We start from the raw sequence: 18,925 nt of genomic DNA, 5'->3' as shown, positions 1-18,925 counted from the left end.
CTAGTACTGTAATGCACTTGATTTTCATGGTAGCAAAATTTCACGGTGTAAGGAAAATTGACATTTTCACCGAACTTTAACTTCATGGTGGTGGCAAATGCACAAAAATGTTAGCCTGAGTGCCAGCCTTTTTAGCTTCCGTCCGCTACCCTAGCTCCGCTGCGCTACCCAAGCTTGGCGAGGAGCGGAGCTTGGGTAGCGTACGGAAGCTAAAAAGGCTGGCACTCAGGCTACAAAAATGTCAGTGATGTGGGGAAGAATGAGTAGTATAGTAGGTATCGTATCATACTAAGCGCTACATTGTAGGTGTTGTAGAGAGATGGGGAGGGGGGCAAAAGACATGTTTTTTTCAGTGATGATATTAAAGTTCACGGTACAGAGGTGAACGTGAAAACTGAACATAAAGTTACAGTCATGTGTGAAAGAAACAAGAATTACAGTATATAGCAGACCCAGCCATTGTGTCGTACCCTGACATCCAACCGTGTTCGGGATTATCTAAGGGATTATGAAAGCTAAAAGTGGTCACATTGGCCAGGTGGTCCTTATGTAGAGGTGGTCACTTCTACAGGTTTGACTGTCCTTACTACTGTATTGTATTACACAGGGGTGATTTAATCTCTGTACAGATGTTGGGGTGGAATAATGTAAGAACTGGACGTGACAACCTTAAATGAGAGAAAATGCCTCTTATCCTCTATTCTTACAGACCAACACTCTGATCCCATTTGTGCATAACAGGCGACACTATGAATCATTCAAGGACTCTAAATCCGGAAAACTTGAATTTAGTTTGATACGGGCCCTTTTCTTTGCTTCGGATCTGGAGAGCATCAAATCGGCCTCTCTGTTATTATTTTTACATGATGAATAAGGAAATTTCACTTAGTTGTAAAAAGCTTCCAGTCTGTTTTTCTTATAATGCTGTGGTTAGAAATCTGCGTGTTGTTATTTTTCTGGCGAGCACATGGTCCCCGCGTTTGCACTAGTTGATATTTCTCGAACACCGCACTAGTTGGGGATTGGATAACTTAGTTATTGCCACTTTCAAGCATTCATTGAATTAACAATATGTATGATTTGATAAGTTCTAACATTAAACAGATAATCTAAACCCTTGTTTGATAGTATGCAAAGGATATTCATAGTGCGTACATGCACAAAGTTCTTTTACGTTTGTCATCGCTTAGATTTAATAAATTTTTATTTTGTCTGAGTGGCCTTATCATGAAATTGGATCGGTATATACTGTATATTCTATTATAATATCATAACAATGGTATAAAGAAGAAACAGATAGAACAGAGCAACTTGTGAACAAACTTTATTTCTCCAGGCTGACCATAAAAGTACACATTTCTTTTCCTTCAGTACAGTGATGCCGCTTTTCTTCATCTACAATTTCAGAATACACTGTACTTAACTCCTGAACTAAAATGTATCACAAAGTGTCAGTACAACAGAAACAAATTTAAAGTGCTGTCTACTACTAACACCACATAAATTTTCCCTTGTCTAGTTTTTTTCATCTATCAGTAGTTTAAACTACAAACCATGTAGGACCTTTGAGTATTGTCTACATCATACCACATGACAATAAACTTAAACCAACTACATGTTCAAATCTGGCCTAAGCATTTTGGACAGAAATCGGTATATGGCGAAACAAAATTGTAAAACCACCATTAAATTTTCACCCACAACTATAACCCATCCCTTCCACACAAGCTGAGGTAGGACATAAGCTGTGCACTAAAATCTAACTGCAAGAAAAGCATTGTACATTTTGCGTATCTAGCGTTACAACTTTTACATCACTTATTTCTATCCTGAAATTCTTCATACTTATGTCATTGAAAATATGTTGCAGCTTCAACAGGAAAGACTTAAGACATGTGTAAGAATTCTAAAACAATTCACATATGTTGAACCTTGCTACATACATACATGCAAAACAGATATACAATCATCACCATGTATGGAAAAAAACAACAACAACAATGCTACACTACGTATTAAACATATGCCCTAGTGTAACTATATTTTCCCAACAGTACTGTACTTATTAAGTTAAAATGTGCAGATAAATGTTAGGCACTTGATGTAAAACACTGTTATAGAACATCATTGTAGGCTTGATTTGTCAGAATAACAAGAACTTGTTTACATTCTCATACACAGGTTAGAATGGTAGCTGTATACATAAGGCTGAAATTAGGAGTGTAGAAATTTTAAGTACAAATATTTCCTTTAGAATCATAATTGTTTAAAAATTCAAATTTTTGTAATGTATCATTATTCAAAGAATAGTGTCTTATTGCTGTCAAAGTTTGTGCAATATTACAGCATGGTGTATACGGTGTAATCATCTCTGAGACAAAGAATTTAAAAAACCCATATATTGGGACACAAGCTCCGTAAATTTGAACTACACATGTATACACAAACTACCAATTTAAGCTTTCTTCAAATAAGTAGAAGGAAACTTTATTTGAAAGTTGGCAGACAAAACGCCGTTACCTTACCACAAGATCACTTTGGCATCAGAATAGAATTTGACTTTGCCACTTCACGATGAATGGTTACACAAGTTACAACACCAATCATCACACCATAAACACTTTGGTACAACACACAGACGGATACAACTCTAGCAAATTTGTTTGTGCTTGTCAACTCTAGTCATGCCAATAGACAAATTTGAACCACACAAATTGATTTCGTCATAGAGGGAATTTTGCTCCCAAACTAGTTAATGTTAACTGTCTATGCCTGTCTATTACTTAAGTATAAACATCGTGTTCAAACGACATTCCCCGAACCAGGATGAAGCAAGTGTCTGATCACAATCTGATTGATTTTTTGACAATAAGTGCAATGAGTGCAATAGTTTTGTGATTAAATGTGATTCGTACGATGTATGTCACAATACACGCAATTCAGTCTACAAATGTAGTACTGCAAGTTCCTTGGTTAATAAAACCATTTTGATTGATTGATTGATTTATGACAGATAAGTACAAGATAAGCCTTTTTGCTCCTTCTTTTTACGCAATCGAGGAAGAGGGATAACCACTGACATTGAATAGCGATTTTGGAAACATTTGACGGCATCAGTGTGGGCGCTGGACCGCCTGTGGGAAGTGAATACCCGAGAGACACTGGGCTCTGTGACACCGGTCGGATTGTAGGGAATGTCGTTTTACGGACGTCGCAATGACACAGATATTTTGTGAGCAAAGCCCCCTATGACAAAACCAGTTTGGGTGCTTCAAATTTGTCTTTTTACCAGTGCCCTATGCAGAATTTGGAGGTGCAGAGTGGCTACTGGCAGGTCCAATAACATGAGATTTCAAAAGCGAAAGTTCCCCTGCAGTACCATAGAAAGTCGCTAGGGGGCCCAAAATCCAATCGTTTCAAGACCTACCCACCTGCTGAATATGAAGACAATCCATTCAGGTATTCTTGAGTTATCGTCCCATGAACTTTCACATTCCTGTGCAATTCCTAGAATTCTTGAAAAAACTGCACACAATATATATATACCATGAGGCTCGCACCTGAGGCGTCGCCAAAAATAACGATGGCACGTACAATGTGCTGCACTGCAGCAGCATCATGGTAGAATCTTGGAGACACTGTCTGATCATGAGAATTACAAACCTTTAGAAATCTTATGTCCAGCGTAAAGAAAAGCTAACCTAAATCTTACACCTTAGTTGTATAGGTCACCTGACAATGCAATTCTGCCACTGATCTACATGTACATGATAAAAACACAACAATTGTTAGATGCAATGTCTTAAGTTATTGTGCTTAAGCTAGCTCAATGCACTGTTACAACTTCAACTCTACTTAAAATGTCATAATTCTGCTGTCAAAGTCAGCAAAGATTAGACAGATTATATAAATTGTGTATGTAGCATAACTGTGCTGTAGAAAAATTGATAAGTTGTTAGTCTTAGTTCTTGATGGAGGCCATACAGCTTGTTGCGATGTTCAGGTTTGCCTGTCTCGGTCTAGAAGAGGGTGTAGGATTGTGGGTATCTGACAGGCAGCCAGCGCTCGCTGTGTTTGGCCACGTGGTCCCAGCCCATCTTCTTGTACAGCTGTGGAATACAGAGTGTTAGAAGATCTTCATGACTGTGTGTCTCTATGACCCCGTTCATACTAAATCGCGTAAATCGCGAAAATCGCGTAAATCGCGATAATGTGGCTTAGTATGAACGCTCCAAATCGCATTTGAAATCGCCCGAAATCGCTTTCCGCAAAACCACCTCCGGAGGTGGTTTATTCGCGATTTGCCTGCATTCCGACTTAGTATGAACGCTCGAAATCGCCTTGATGCGCGTTGGGCGCTTTACTTTGCATATTGACCCGGTCATGGGTCAAGGGGTCATCTGCAAATTCAGTCTTTCCGCTCATTATACCAAGGAGGTTGATTATACGATGTTCATCTACCTCCTAGCTTGTTGGAATATTACGCCGAATGCGGGGGAAATATGTCAGAATCGGGCGGCGATTTTGGCGTATGGAATGACGAAAACGCATGTACTGATGGCCATCTTCGGGGATGTGGGGATTCAGAAGAAACTCAAGGGATCCCACCGAAACCAGAGTGTGTACGCTGAAGTGGCGACTGCCTGAGTTGGCCAAATACGCGAAAACATGGAAGTAATGCCGCACTATTAAAGGTAAAAAAACTCAAGATGAAGTACAAGAAGGTCATTGAACACAACAGTAAGAGTGGTGACAATCGAATAACGCGTCCGCCGTTTATCAAGCTGTTGGACGCGATTTTACGACTCGCGCTCGTTCGACCCCTGGTGTGAAGGAATGCGACTCAGGGCGATTTCGCGATTTCGCGATTTGCGCAATTTAGTATGAACGGGGTCTATGGGGAACATGTCCTTACAATGTACTAATAAAAGTTAGCAGTGAAATTTTGTAATCTGCATGCTGTCTTGATAGCCCTGTCATATAGCAGTAATACGCCTGATATTCTCTTGATCATTGCAAGGCTTTAGAAATCGTACGATGTTTGCAGCTCCATGAGTCCAATCCAATGTGATGGAGTAGACTTTCAGGTCAGAGTCTCTGGCAATCTTTAAATTCGGCGACCTTCTAGCAATTAACAAATAAGACTGAAGCTCATCAACTATGTGACAGGGCTTTAAGATGGAGCTAACTCAAATTCATTAGTACTCTTCACAAGTAATATGCTTTTGTGAACAGGATTAACCAGAAAGTTATAAATAATTTGTAATTTTTTGTGGGCAGGACTTGATCAGAGAAGGGAGTGATCACATTTTAGAAAAGATTGTGTATCTAGGAAGTTACTTTAAAGATGTGAAAAATACCACGAAGCTTCAATTTACTCTGACTCTTACTCTAAATTACAAGATCTTAAATCATATGGGAGACGCTGCCTTTTTCAAAATTTGCCCTCTGTCATTATGATAGTTGTCAATAGTTCTGTCATATTAGGACATATTAGGAACAATTCTTGGTTCGAAAAATAGTCTAACCTTTACCATTATAGTACATACCTCTATACACTTCTTCTCGTTTTCCTTGTTAGGTTTGTCGTCCAGGATCTTCTGTGCTGCCCGGATAGCCCTTCCATACTGACCACACACCATGGCATGTTTCATGGTAAAACTGACCACCTGGAGAAAACACAACAACAGTTAGACCCAGGGTTGGACAAGTACATGTACGCTCCCGATTGCCCCGGGCAAGTGAAAGTGGATGTCCTCGCCCACTTGCCCGAAAATGAAACATACTGGCATTGTTGACACTCCTGAATAAAAAGAAAGTGATCTGGATCCAGTTTAGCTCACTGAAGAGCTAATCTTCCATTGGTCGTGAGAGAGAAGACAGACACTATGTACAGTATTTACAGGTTCATTGTACCGGGGAAATTCCCCTAGCTCTTTTCGACAAGCACAATGAACAGTGGACCCTGGCTTAACGTCCCGTCATATAAGGACTCCAACCCTTTCCGGTAGCGAGCATGTCGGGTGAGCGACACAGCCGGAATCAAACTCATGACTTCTAGCAGAGGCAGGGCCGCTAAACATCAGACTATGCACGCTACCTAAATGTAAGTGAATGTACATGAAAGTGTACAAATAGTAAATATTTTGAGTTTGAGTTTATATACACCCACTTTTATACTGAAATTTACTTCCAGTCAAGGTATTGCTAGATTTGGGGCCTTTAAAATACTGTAAATGCAGAAATGTTTGCGGCGGTTTTATGTTCGCGGTTTTCACGGTGAACTTTCAGTGCGAACTTTAAACCACCGCAAAACTTTTTGCCGAACTGTGACTGTAGTACTGCTATTGTTTCAAACGGGAACCTAAAACCCCCACGAACACTCCACTTTCTCCCTACCGCGAAATAAAAACCACGCGAAGTTAAATGCATTTCCAGTATTGTACAATATACCATGTACCTTACCTTTACCTAGTCCCATCCTCATATACGATGAACAATGTACTATAAACTAGTAAAAAAGGGTAAAGCAGACATCCTCAATTGAGGTGAAGCATGATGCTTTTTCAAGTAGCTAGTGGTAGTGCAATGCAGCTTCGCCACGGCTCACGTTTTTGGCCAAGCACACCGGGTCACCCCCACTCTTCTCGATAAGTGTGTTGGGTTCTTTTACGTGCAGAGATTTGACGCTTGAGGCTTATGCCCTAGGAACATTTTATAAATATCTATTTCAAAAATCTTGTCACCTTATCAAACAGGGTTGATAATGCAGCAACTACCTGACAGTGTACCTTTTAATAAAAAATGTTCACAGCAAAGTTTTTCACCTTGATGTCCATTGGTTCAGCCCACTTCAGCAGCTCTTCAAAGGTTTCCTTCACAAGTGCGAGGTCCTTCTCCATATCTGTGCTGCCCACTGCGTCATCTTCGAGTGCCTGCAGAACCTTGTCAGCCACTGCACTCCCCTTCCGGCACACAGCGTCGATCAGCGCGGCCTTCTTCTTTTCCATCTCACTTCAAGAAAAAGACCAAGCTGAAGTTAACTAAACTGTTTTGATTTTATCTATTTATTTGGCTGTACAAAGTACAAAGTATACAGCCAGGGCTACTCAACTAGCCAGAGGCTATTATAAAGGGATAGCCTTGGCAACTTGACAGTATACAATACAAAATTATTACAATGCACAATTAGATGCGATGACAGAGATGCAGAAAGAAGTTCATCAGTGCATTAACAAATATCTAACAGTGTAGCTTTGTAACACCCTCGTTAAACCAGGACCCCATATCGCTCCACGTTACATCGGTCGCGAAAGGGGCCCTGGTAAAAAAAACCGTCACATATGGTTATGGCAGGTCGACGAGACTTGCTCATGAATAATTCATGAGCTGACCTTATTTGGCACAAACGGCAGTTGTAGCTCATGAATAATTAATGAGCTAGCCGTAACACGGAACCTGATTGGTTGATAGCTTCCCAGCTTTCTTTGCGCGCTGGCTTCCGATGAGAGGAAGCAAACCCTCTGATTGGCTGAAGCTGTTTTGGTGGCAACGTCATCATAACCATATGTGACGGGTCTTTTGACCAGGGCCCCTTTCGCGACCGATGTAACGTGGAGCGATATGGGGTCCTGGCTTAACGAGGGTGCTTTGTAATAACTTCAGTTAGCTCTTGACATAAAACAATGTTTTCCACTCACACTTTGATGGTCGCCGCGTCAGATCGTGTGTCGGCCTTCAGGGCGAGGAAGCTCGCTAGTTCTGCCGTGTCCACCTGACCAATCACAGCGTCTGCAGCCGCAATGATGTCATCCAGCTGTTTCAACCTCTCCTGTGATAAGAAGCTCAGTGTTACTTTGCTGTTTGTGCTTAGATCAACAATTATGCAAATGTCATTATCATCTGTGAAGTTGGGATATTTGGAGTTTCTTTTAACACAACCAGGTAATCTCACCTGCTGACGTTTCGGTGTCTGTCAGACACCTTCTTCAGAACTTCTGACTAGAGTACTGCTCAGGGATACTGGGATACAAGCTCAGCCACGTTTGGGATTACGTTCTCACCGCAAAAGCGCCACCTACATTGGCTGCTTATAGCGGTGAGAAGCAGTACTCCAGTCAGAAGCTCTGAAGAAGGTGTCTGACAGACACCGAAACATCAACAGGTGAGATTACCTGGTTGTGTTAAAAGAAACTCCAAATATCCTATGTTCTACTAACCTGATAAAATTATTTTCGGAAGACATCTGTGAAGTTGTTTCTTTTTCTTTTTTCTTTTCCTTGATAGAGTCTGAGTCTAGAAGCTCTACTAGACTATTGTAGTAGAACAATAATCTGTTGGCTATCAACTGTTATGCTATATTCTATTGGATAATTGTAAAATGGTCACTTTATATAACAATATTGTTCACGTCACTGTTCTTTGCACTAATATGTAAAGCAATGCATACAAATTTAAAGAAAAAAACATTTTTGTAACAAGCTCATCGTCATCATGTACATTGTATAAGCTAGTTCGGAGTTGTTACTACGCATGTGCAGTGTCAAAGGTGAAGGCCCCCCAGACGTGAACAACATGTTATGCAAATCAAGACAATGTCAAGACGAGCACTGTTTTCAAGCCGGGGGCCTTCACCTTTGACACCGCACATGCGTAGTAGCAACTCCAAACTAGCTTATTACCTTGTCATTGTCCAGAGCCTGCAGCCTGCCTACATGTAAGGGGAGGTGGCTGGGGTGCAGTTCCTTCAACTCTTCATAGATGGCCTTGCTGTCAAGCCTAAAAAAATCAGAAAATCAATCTCTAGAGCTGCCATGAATCATACACAAAAACTTCACCTATCAGTACCACCAACACTTTGGCAAAGCCCTTGAAAATAATTTTCCTCAAAAACTATATCATTGATGGAATCCAAAGGTAATATTTCTGTTATAAAATTCTTTTATAGTCAACAATGAGAAGAAGCTGGTGTGTTACGCCGAATGGCGGTTATACCGGCTATATAGATACAGATACAGAAACTATTTCTATGTGTAACATAATATATCAGAATGTATAAAACTTCTTTTGTGTGCTGTTATATAATTATATAGACCCCTGTATTTACAAATGGAAAACGGTTCAAATTGGTGCATTGTAAACTGCATACTGTAAATGCATTAAAGTTTGCTTGGTTTTTAATTCGCACTAAGGCAAAAAATTTAGTGTTCGCGGTGGTTTTAAGTTTGCGGCAGTGCTATAGTCACATACTGCTACAGTATTGGACAAAAATGTTTGTGGTTGTTTTAAGTTTGCGGTGAAATGGTCGACGCATAAACCGCGAACATAAAACCACCACAAACATTTCTGCATTTACAGTATTTCAACTCAAGATATCTGTAATACTCTGGCACAAAAATTTTCAGATATCAAATCAGGCCTCACGCAATCAACTTTGTACTGAAAGTCTTAGAATTAAACCCAAATCTTACTTTGACATCCACTGAATCTTAAAGTCTCTAAGAGCCTCAGTGAACTCCTCCTGAGGGTCTTTGTCTTCTTTCTTATCCTTGTCTTTCCCACCGTTCTTGGGTTTGCAAGGGGGAGCCGAGATCACATAGTGCACAGGGTAGGTGGCCTAAAACACACAACAACAAAATCATCTCTTGTGAATTTTATACATTTAATTTATATAAAACAGGGCCCGAAATTCATTTTTGGGAATAGGTGCACTGGTGCCAAAAAAATTAGGCGCACCAAAAAAATTTGGGGTGCACCACATAGAATAAAGTTGAATGTTAACTTCGATCTGTGATTCTATAGCTAACTTCAAAATTTGAAGCAAGTAATACATCAAGTAAAGTGAAACAAAATGTATATTACTTTTTTGGTGCTTACATTTCAAGAGTATACTAAAATAGTATCTTAACCCTATATAGCCTACAAAAATATCTAGTTGCACTGGTGCACACACAGTCCAAAATTAGGTGCACAGCTCCAATTTGGGGTGCACAAAGGTGCACATACACCCGGTATTTCGAGCCCTGCATAACATATGTCTACTATTGGATAAAGAAATGTTGTCTATGTTTTTAATGAACTGGTCAGAAACAAATACAATATGAAACAGATGAGCTATATATACAAGTCATGCAAAAAATACAACATTTAAGAACCTCTATTGAAACATCCCCACCAAATCTGAAAATTCTGGGCATGCCAAATTCATTTGTGAGGATGACATCATTGTAAACCTTAAAAAAATGTCACGAATGAGAAAAATAAGGTTTGTAAATAAGGTCCAAGACCTTTAGTGAAATAATATAATTTCACCATTGTATGAGATCAAATTTGACCAATTTTACATGTACAGTACTTGACATGTATGATATCAAGTATGAAAAATAGTTTTAGAAACCAAAAAGTAAAAGAAACAGTGACAACGAACGATCAACATTAAAGGAAAAAAGACCATCGACCGAGGCAATAATTCTATACAACAGGCGTACCACAAACGAGCCGAACATCAAAGAAAAAAAACACTTCCATACCATATCCGTCTTCTTTTTGTGTTTCCCCTACATTGGAAAGAAACACAGAATTTAAAAATTTTGTCCTAAAAGAAATAAAAAAGGTTTAACACACAGTATCTAAACCTAGCTAACCTTGACTGTAGTACTCCATAGCTGGTATGTATCCCACAACCCCTGTTTCTCCAAGAAAAAAAGATTTCTTTAATTATTCACTGATAGTTTCAGAAGAATTTTACTCACAGTTTTCTTGCCAGGTTCAGCTTTGGCGTAAGAGATTTGTCCTACAAGGTAGTGTCCTGGACTAGCAGCCTTTGGGACCCTAAAATGGTACAGATGAAAGATATGCTATAGTTGCAGGTTGTCGTCATTGCCCCAGTGGTGTCGCCAAAAAAATTGATGCACAGAAGAAAAAATGACATACAAAAAAACTATGGTTCTTAGTGGCAGATGTACAGATCTTAAAACATTTAGCACAAAAATGTGCGCTTTTGGCACACTTATGGCTTCGTGGGCGTCACTCCAGATCATGGTAGGAATATTGTGTTAAGTGCCTTTGCTAGGGACACAACAACGGGCATGGCGAGTATCAAACCCAGAACCTATTGGTTCTGAGCCCAACGCTCTAACTGTTATGCCACACTGATGCCAATAGTGTGCATCTAGCATAACATTTTCACATTTTGTGTATATTATATTTGTGAAATATATAGAACTACTTTTGAATTGGGGCCATTGCTTGCAAAATAACCAACAAATCAGATCAAAGGAAACTCAAGCAAATTATAGTAGGGTCCGAAAAATCGGATTTTGAAAGTCAATTTATTTACTAGTAGTCATTTCTATACACGATTAGTTCAAACAACACTATCACAATGTATAGCAACATCCATGATGCAAATATATGTCGTTGTTGTGATGTGAGAACTCACTGAAAATCAAGCAGGAGATATTTTAGGCTCGCAAAACTAAATGGATCATCGTACGGCACAATTTTGCGCGGTTTTAAAATCCTAAAAGTATGAAGCTAATACCGACAATGTGCTTAACAACGTTAGTAAATGTCACTATAAATATTTCAAGATTTTTTTATTTCCATTTTTTTGCCGTAATATTGCTTTGGTTGCCTTTAAAACTTAGCATAAAAACTATAAATTGTAGTCCTTACTTGTCATCAGGTAGAGAGGTGATGAACATCGGCGCTGTCACACCTATACCGCAGCGCTGCGTACCGAACTTGGCCTTGCCCAGCAGGGCGTTGGACTTGGTCGGGTAGACGTCCAGCGACAGAGCGTTGGGCAGTTTGTATTGCACCAGGAATGTCAGGTCTTTAAGTTTCTCCAGCAGATCCTTAGTCTCGTGCCTTATCTGAAGTTTAATGGTGTAGTCTCCCTTCTCTAGCTTGAAGTTGTACTATATGAATGGGAGGAAATAAATTTTTGTTACCTTCGACAGAAGGTTATGTTTTCAGTTTGCTATGGTGGAGTGGCTGTGGATGAATGTGCGTTTAATGTGAACAGCATAACTGGAGAAGCCGTGGATGGATGTTCATGATATTTGGTAGGCGGTAAGTTTTGGTGAGACGTAGGTCAAGTTCAACAATGGGCGTCCTGGCGGCTTCCTACGGTACTGCAACGGAATTGTATGTCTGTTTGTGGACAGCATATTTAGTACATGTTTTTGAAAAATTATACAAATGCATGATATCCATGCCTGAATATTTCGTCTCATGCATAACTTGTAAAAATCTCCCATATATCCACTGAAAAAATCATTTGACTGCTAACATTTTCACTGAACTTTAACTTCACAGTGTCGGCAAGTGATTTATAGAACGAATGTGTAAAGGTTCATAAATGATACCAACAGTTTTCACGGTGATGATAAGTTCACGATACAGAGGTGACCGTGAAAACAGTGAACATGAAGTTACAGTCACTGTGAAAGAAACAAGAATTACAGTACCTGGTGTGGATACGCATCCCCAGACCCCATCAGCTGTTTGTTACTGTCAAACAACATCCAGAGTTGGGAGTCGTAGTCTGACTCGTACAGTAGGTCACAGAGGGTGGGGCAGTGGGGCATAACCTCGCATGTCTTAGTCTGAAACAAACAAATAAACAAGTAAACAACAACAGGCCACACAGGGTGGGGCAGTGGGGCATAACCTCGCATGTCTTAGTCTGAAACAAACAAATAAACAAGTAAACAACAACAGGCCACACAGGGTGGGGCAGTGGGGCATCACCTCGCATGTCTTAGTCTGAAACAAACAAATAAACAAGTAAACAACAGCAGGTCACATAGGGTGGGGCAGTGGGGCATCACCTCACATGTTTTAGTCTGAAAAAAACAAATAAACAAGTAAACAACAACAGGTCACACAGGGTAGGGCAGTGGGGCATAACCTCACATGTTTTAGTCTGAAACAAACAAATAAACAAGTAAACAACAACAGGTCACATAGGGTGGGGCATAACCTCACATGTTTTAGTCTGAAACAAACAAATAAATAAATAAACAAACAAAACAACTAGTACCGTTGAATCAAACTACAAACCCAGCAAGCATAGCATGGCCTTTCTTTTATCTGACAATGTAAAGAAGGAAAAATCACTGATTCAGAAGATTTAGACATTAGAGGAAATACCACAGGACACCCCCCCCCCCCCCCCCCATTTCTCTTATTCAAACTGAAGACTCTAGAATTACAACCACCAAGAACTATTCTATGAGCTGGCTATATGCAGAAAGGAAAAGCTATGCGTCACAGACATACAGTAGATACATGGTAGTGGGCAGACGTCATAGTTGCGTTGTGAAGTGGTCAGTGCAAAAAATGGGAATAGTCCCTACACTAAACCTTCGAAAACCCTTCTTTTTCTTGAAAATTTTGGTCCATTTTGGAGAATTTTGGGCTAGAAGGAACAGGTAGGGTCTAAGCTTTCTCAGTTTGGTCAAAATTTGTACCTTTCAGTAGATAAGTTGGCGTAAGGTGGTTTGGTTTCACATGCCCTTAGTGGATGGTTACAGCCTGAAAGTAGGTCAAAGTTGACGGTTGTTTTCTTCTGTCAGCTGTCCTGAGCGATCAAGCTTGTCAATTATTTGTTTTCTCTGCATGATTCTAAAGTAGACAGTTGCGGCTTTCTGGTGCTTTTTTGGGGCTTGCAATGTCAGTAAGTACTTTTCTGAGCCCTTGTTTCAGTGCATTAAAGCATAGCTTCCTATGCACAAGTCTGACTGGGGTATCTGCCCTAAAAGTGTGAACAAACTCAGGACTAGTTTGTTACTGACCTGATGGTAGTTATAGGTCAACACAAGCTCGTACGACGGTCTGTTGGGAGGGAGTACATCTCTGTCACCCAGGGGGCGGATCTTAAACTCTGACGGCCTGGAAAGATAAGACGTTTGTAAGATGATTTTGAGGGATACACTTAGACATTTTAGTACTCATTGACTGTCTCCATATTTCAATCACTCTATTCATCTTTCGCATATTGCTGCCAATCTTCTTTAGTTTGTTTGTTCACTCAGACCCTTGTAGTGCCTAGTGGCACATAGGGCAGCAAGTTTCCTTGCTGTTTCAGTAGCAGGGCATATTCTTACAGGTATGTAGGGGTTGCTAGCCCTTCCCTTTTGACATGCTTGAGGCACCTCCTCGAACACGGGACCCCATTGTACTGCCCATCTGAAATACGGGTGCAGCCCAAATCAAGATCTCCTGCCTAGGATCGAACCAGGGTCTCCCAGTTACTGTAAATGCAAAAATATTCACTGTGATTTAATTTTGCGGCAGAGAGAAAATGTAGTGTTCACAGTATTTTTAAGTTCCCGTTTGAAACATTTATAGTAGCACTACAATCACATAATGGATTTTGAGCTTGCGGTAAAGAGTTAAAATAAAAGTTGAAACTACCGCAAATATTTCTGCATTTACAGTATATATATAGCAACTAATTGGAACCAGGAGCTCAACTGTGAGGCTGCTACCAGTTGAGGGTAGCAGAACACAGTTTTCGGCCTATGGGGGTTTCTATAGTTAAGGACCACAAAGTGACCCACATCGACATGGATAAAATTATAGTAGGGTACCCTACAAAATCACGACAAACGAATATGTTGAAGTCGAGGGTACAATCTACAAAATAACTGAAAACCGAATAAAATTATCAGGTTTTTTAACAATTTGACGGCCACTTTGATATGGGGTCATGCGGGGTCATACGGAACTGCAGCCGACTCACCTCGGCAGGCAGCTGCAAAGGTCTCTCGCATTTATACGCCGAATGGGAAAACTTCACAATCTCATTCCTACAATCTAAAAGCCCACTTATTATACTGCCATACAGTAAAGTTTGTGCCTCTCTGGCATTCACGTCAACGTTTTTACACACGGTTCAAGGTTTCGGGCGCACTATTTTCTTATCGCTACGTCACAGACTCCGGGGGTTGCGGCGAAATACTGTGTGCTCATACCTGAGCTATTATGAGGGTCATCCTGATCTATTGAGTATAAGAGAGGCTAAAATCATCCCTCTTTAAGTAACTTTTATTTCCACCTCTCACCTGAGTGGACTTACGCCGTGCTCCAGTTTGATGCTCGGTTGGACGTCTTCGTGCTTCAGCGGTGACTTAACGTCCACCCTGGTGATACCGTCTGCCGCGTGCTTTAGGAAAGAGACGGTGAAAAATGAAAGATTAAGATTTTTGAAAAATTTACTACTCTTCTGAAAGCATCTTGCAGGAATACTGTGTTCATGCATGTATCAAAATGAATTCTCTGGACAAGCAAAGCTTAGTGCTGCTCCTGTGACCATCATATAATACTTAGAAACAAAGTCAGACAAAGAGTTTTGAACACTATCATGATCTTATATACCGCAAACCCCCAAGTTCAGCCTCCAACAAAAACAGGACTCAATAATTACGTATACATTTGTATTAACAGGTTAAATCTATTTACCACTCAAAAATGGTGACCACAGCATGTCCAGAACACGACATATCAAAACCTGATAAAAGTCTGCTGCAGTACCTTAATGAGCCCCAAAATCTTATCATTTCGAGGTCTCACACCCATGCATTCTTCAGTTATCGTGTTCACACACACGCACGCACCCACACACACACACACACACACGCACGCGCACACACACACACACAGTCACACACATACACACACACACAAAACCAAAAACATAACCTTCTTGGCCAAGGTGATAATACAACGGCCTTGCAGTCCCTAGTTAGAGGGCTAGGCTTAAATCACATGATGAATTTAAGTCCTCAGGGATTTTGGTTTCTCTTACATTCCACCCCACTCACCAGGTTGAGTGTAGTAACACTTGGCTGTAGACCATGGAAGGTGACGTTGTAGTTGATGTTGACTTCCCCCAGACTTGCCCACCAACGGGCCAAGCACACTTCTACTGTAACTCCCTCCTGTGCAGTAAAAAACACATCCATTCAATACATATAAGGGATGTTCCTGTAGCTCAACTGTTAACCACTTCACAATTAATCTCCTTGTTCCAATTAGTTCAAATCCTGGGAGGGGCATCTCGGTTGGGGCTGCATCCATCCTTTGGAAGGGACATAAAATGAAGGCTTTGAGGCATGTGCAGCTCTGAGGTCCCTCAAGCATGATAAAGAAATTGGTTTAGCAACCCTTTCCTGTATAAATACATGTACCAGGAGGGAAACTAGGCATTATATAAGGTGAAAAACAGCAACATTCATACAAAATCATTGAATAATTTAGTGCCACTCAGCCACATGGTGCCAGCCATATGTACATTCTTTTTTTGTATTTCAGATTTAAGAAACATATATAAAACAGATACTGTAAATGCAGAAATGTTCGCAGTGGTTTAATGTTCAGGGTTTTCGCGGTGACCGTTTCACAGTGACCACCGCGTACATTTTTTGTCCCATATTGTAGCAGTATGTGACTCTAGCACCAAGGCGAACACTTTACTTTTCTCTTAGTACGAAATAAAAACCAAGCGAACTTAAATACATTTACATTAACATTACTGACCAGTACAGGGCAGGTGTAGGAGACCTCCCCCAGCTCTGTGAGGCTGAAGAACTTGTAGGACTCGTGCGTCCTGTAGGCAGAGTAAGGCTGGAGCTGGACCATGTGGAGAATGAACCTTCCCACCGTCTCAGGGGACAGGGACTGGATGGTAAACTCTGGAACAGGAAACACCGGTGTGAGACCTTTACATGGAGAATGAACTTGGCAACAGGAAACATTGGTGTGAGACATTCATATGGAAACTTAACATTTCCACTGTCTCAGGGACGAGGATTGGATATTAAACTCTGTAACAGAGAACGCCGGTGTGAGATTTTCACATGGAGGATAAACTCTGTAACACTGGAAACATTGGTGTGAGACTTTTACATGGAGAATGAACTTTGCAACAGAAAACATTGGCGTGAGACTTTCTCATGAACTTTGTAAGAAGAAACATTAGTGTGATATCTTCACATCGAGAATGCACTCTGCAACAGGAAACTTTGGTGTGAGACCTTCACATGGAGAATGGACAGCGTGGAACAGGAAACATTGGTATTAGATTTCCTATAATAAATACTGCAAGAGGTTACATTGGTGTGATATTTTCCATATTTTTCTTGATTTCACTGCCGTCTTGTTTAAATACATTTCTGACAAAACATCTAGTAAGTTACTCATTTCTTAATACATGTGATTTAGCATTTTTCAATTCTTTCTATTACAATTTTACATGGGGTGGGCATGAGAGATGCTACATATGTCAGAAGAAAGTATGTATGTAAGGATTAAATGTTAATGTCAATCTTCTGAAATCCTAAATTGTTGTTTTTCATTACAGATTCATTTTTATGGTAATGCAGAACATTTGATGTCTCATGTCTTGAACATGCTATTTAATGGCCAGAATTTTTATTTGACGGCTAGCTTTTCAGCTTGGGAACAGGTGGCATCGGTTTGGGCCTCCTATCAGCTTTTCTGGGATTGCAGGTATATTTTTGTTGGAACCTTACCTGCCCAAGTGGCTCCAAGTGGCACATCGATGAACCTCCGGTGTACCTGCCCAGGTTTGAAGGTCACTTCTCTCTCAGAGGTCACCTTGTACTGAACCTTGTCCTCTACTGTCTCTGGTCGCACTACGGTCACTGGTACTCGGAACAGGGGGCCTTTATGGGGGTTACTGATGTCGTAGCCTAAAACCTGGAGGCAACAGAGAACAAAAATGGACCAATCATATTCTGGCACTTGGAGACACTTGAAATAGGGAGCCCCGGCCTTTATGGGGGTTACTGATGTCATAGCCTAGAATAGCCTAAAACCTTGAGGCAACAAGGAACAAAAATGGACCAATCATATTCTGGCACTTTGAGACACTTGGAACAGGGGGCCTTTATGGTGGTTACTGATGTCATAGGCTAAAATAGGCAGTAAAAAACAAAAATGGACTGATTATATTCTGGCACTTGGAACAGGGAGTATCTATGGGGGTTACTGATGTCATAGCCTAAAACCTGGAAGAAGCAAAGAACAAAAATGACCAATCATATTCTGGCACTTGGAACAGGGTCAGTATTTACATATGGGGGTTACTGATGTCATAGCCTAAAACCTGGGAGTGGAAAAGAACAATAATGGACCAATTATATTCAGGCACTCGGAAAGGGGGCCCTTTCTGGGGGTTACTGATGTCATAGCCTAAAACCTGGGAGTAGATAAGAACTAAAAAGTGACATTTCAAATCAAATTTAGGAAAATTTCATTAAAAAAATACAAGAATTGATTCATCATATTCTATATGTAACAAAATCTGACCAACTATACCTCAGTATAATGAGCCCCTTCCCTGAGTCCCCTTGGATCGACCTTGATGACAAACGTCCTTGGGGTGTTCATGAGTTCCAAACATGGCGGCACATGGACCCATGGAACCTCGCTCACCAGGCTCACATGGATGGAGAGAGCTATCTTCTCATTGGCCTCTGCAGAAGGAAAGATAACAATTTCATCGCAGTCAGCCAATGGTGTCCCAGATAAGAAAATATGTAGGAGGAAAGACAGTAGATTATCTGGGAGCTATCCTAGATTACTGCAGAAAACGAATCTCCAGAAGGAAAAACAGCAGATCATTTGGAACAATCCTTCATAACTGCTGATTCATTATTTGCAATGTTGAGTATGAATTCCTACCTTTCAAATATATGACATAATTTTCATCACCTTTTATCATAAATAATACAATTATCTTGTTCAAAGATGCTGCTAGCTCAGTGCAATCAAAGTATTAAAAGCAATACTTATCAAAATGTTTTATATTATAACTTAATAAAATCATAAACAGCCTTAGTCTAAGTAACAATAAAATATTGACAGACAGTCAGTAGAAACAAAGTGCAAA

At 40.4% G+C, this 18,925-nt stretch overlaps 1 protein-coding gene across 2 annotated transcripts in view; it reads right to left on the bottom strand.

The window, feature by feature from the left end:
* Positions 1–1,308: 1,308 nt before the first annotated feature.
* Positions 1,309–18,925, bottom strand: part of LOC136423680 (tripeptidyl-peptidase 2-like) — a 36,802-nt gene continuing 19,185 nt past the window's right edge. Inside the window, exons 14-29 of one of the 2 annotated variants that reach the window (XM_066411953.1) lie at positions 18,352–18,509; positions 17,544–17,730; positions 16,549–16,703; positions 15,834–15,950; positions 15,075–15,175; positions 13,803–13,899; positions 12,474–12,611; positions 11,677–11,921; positions 10,752–10,830; positions 10,530–10,556; positions 9,471–9,616; positions 8,682–8,778; positions 7,701–7,831; positions 6,828–7,014; positions 5,550–5,669; positions 1,309–4,109 (exon numbers count right to left, since the gene is read on the bottom strand). In XM_066411953.1, the coding sequence (XP_066268050.1) occupies positions 4,020–4,109; positions 5,550–5,669; positions 6,828–7,014; positions 7,701–7,831; positions 8,682–8,778; positions 9,471–9,616; positions 10,530–10,556; positions 10,752–10,830; positions 11,677–11,921; positions 12,474–12,611; positions 13,803–13,899; positions 15,075–15,175; positions 15,834–15,950; positions 16,549–16,703; positions 17,544–17,730; positions 18,352–18,509 (2,075 nt within the window). In that variant the 3' untranslated portion in view covers positions 1,309–4,019. The remainder of the gene's footprint in view (positions 4,110–5,549; positions 5,670–6,827; positions 7,015–7,700; positions 7,832–8,681; positions 8,779–9,470; positions 9,617–10,529; positions 10,557–10,751; positions 10,831–11,676; positions 11,922–12,473; positions 12,612–13,802; positions 13,900–15,074; positions 15,176–15,833; positions 15,951–16,548; positions 16,704–17,543; positions 17,731–18,351; positions 18,510–18,925) is intronic. The other variant, XM_066411954.1, reaches the window with a different exon arrangement.

The sequence above is a fragment of the Branchiostoma lanceolatum genome, chromosome 17 (assembly GCF_035083965.1).
Source record: "Branchiostoma lanceolatum isolate klBraLanc5 chromosome 17, klBraLanc5.hap2, whole genome shotgun sequence".
Taxonomy (NCBI): Eukaryota; Metazoa; Chordata; class Leptocardii; order Amphioxiformes; family Branchiostomatidae; genus Branchiostoma; species Branchiostoma lanceolatum.
The sequence above is the reverse complement of the archived record's forward strand: the minus strand, read 5'-3'. Positions and strand labels throughout refer to the sequence as shown.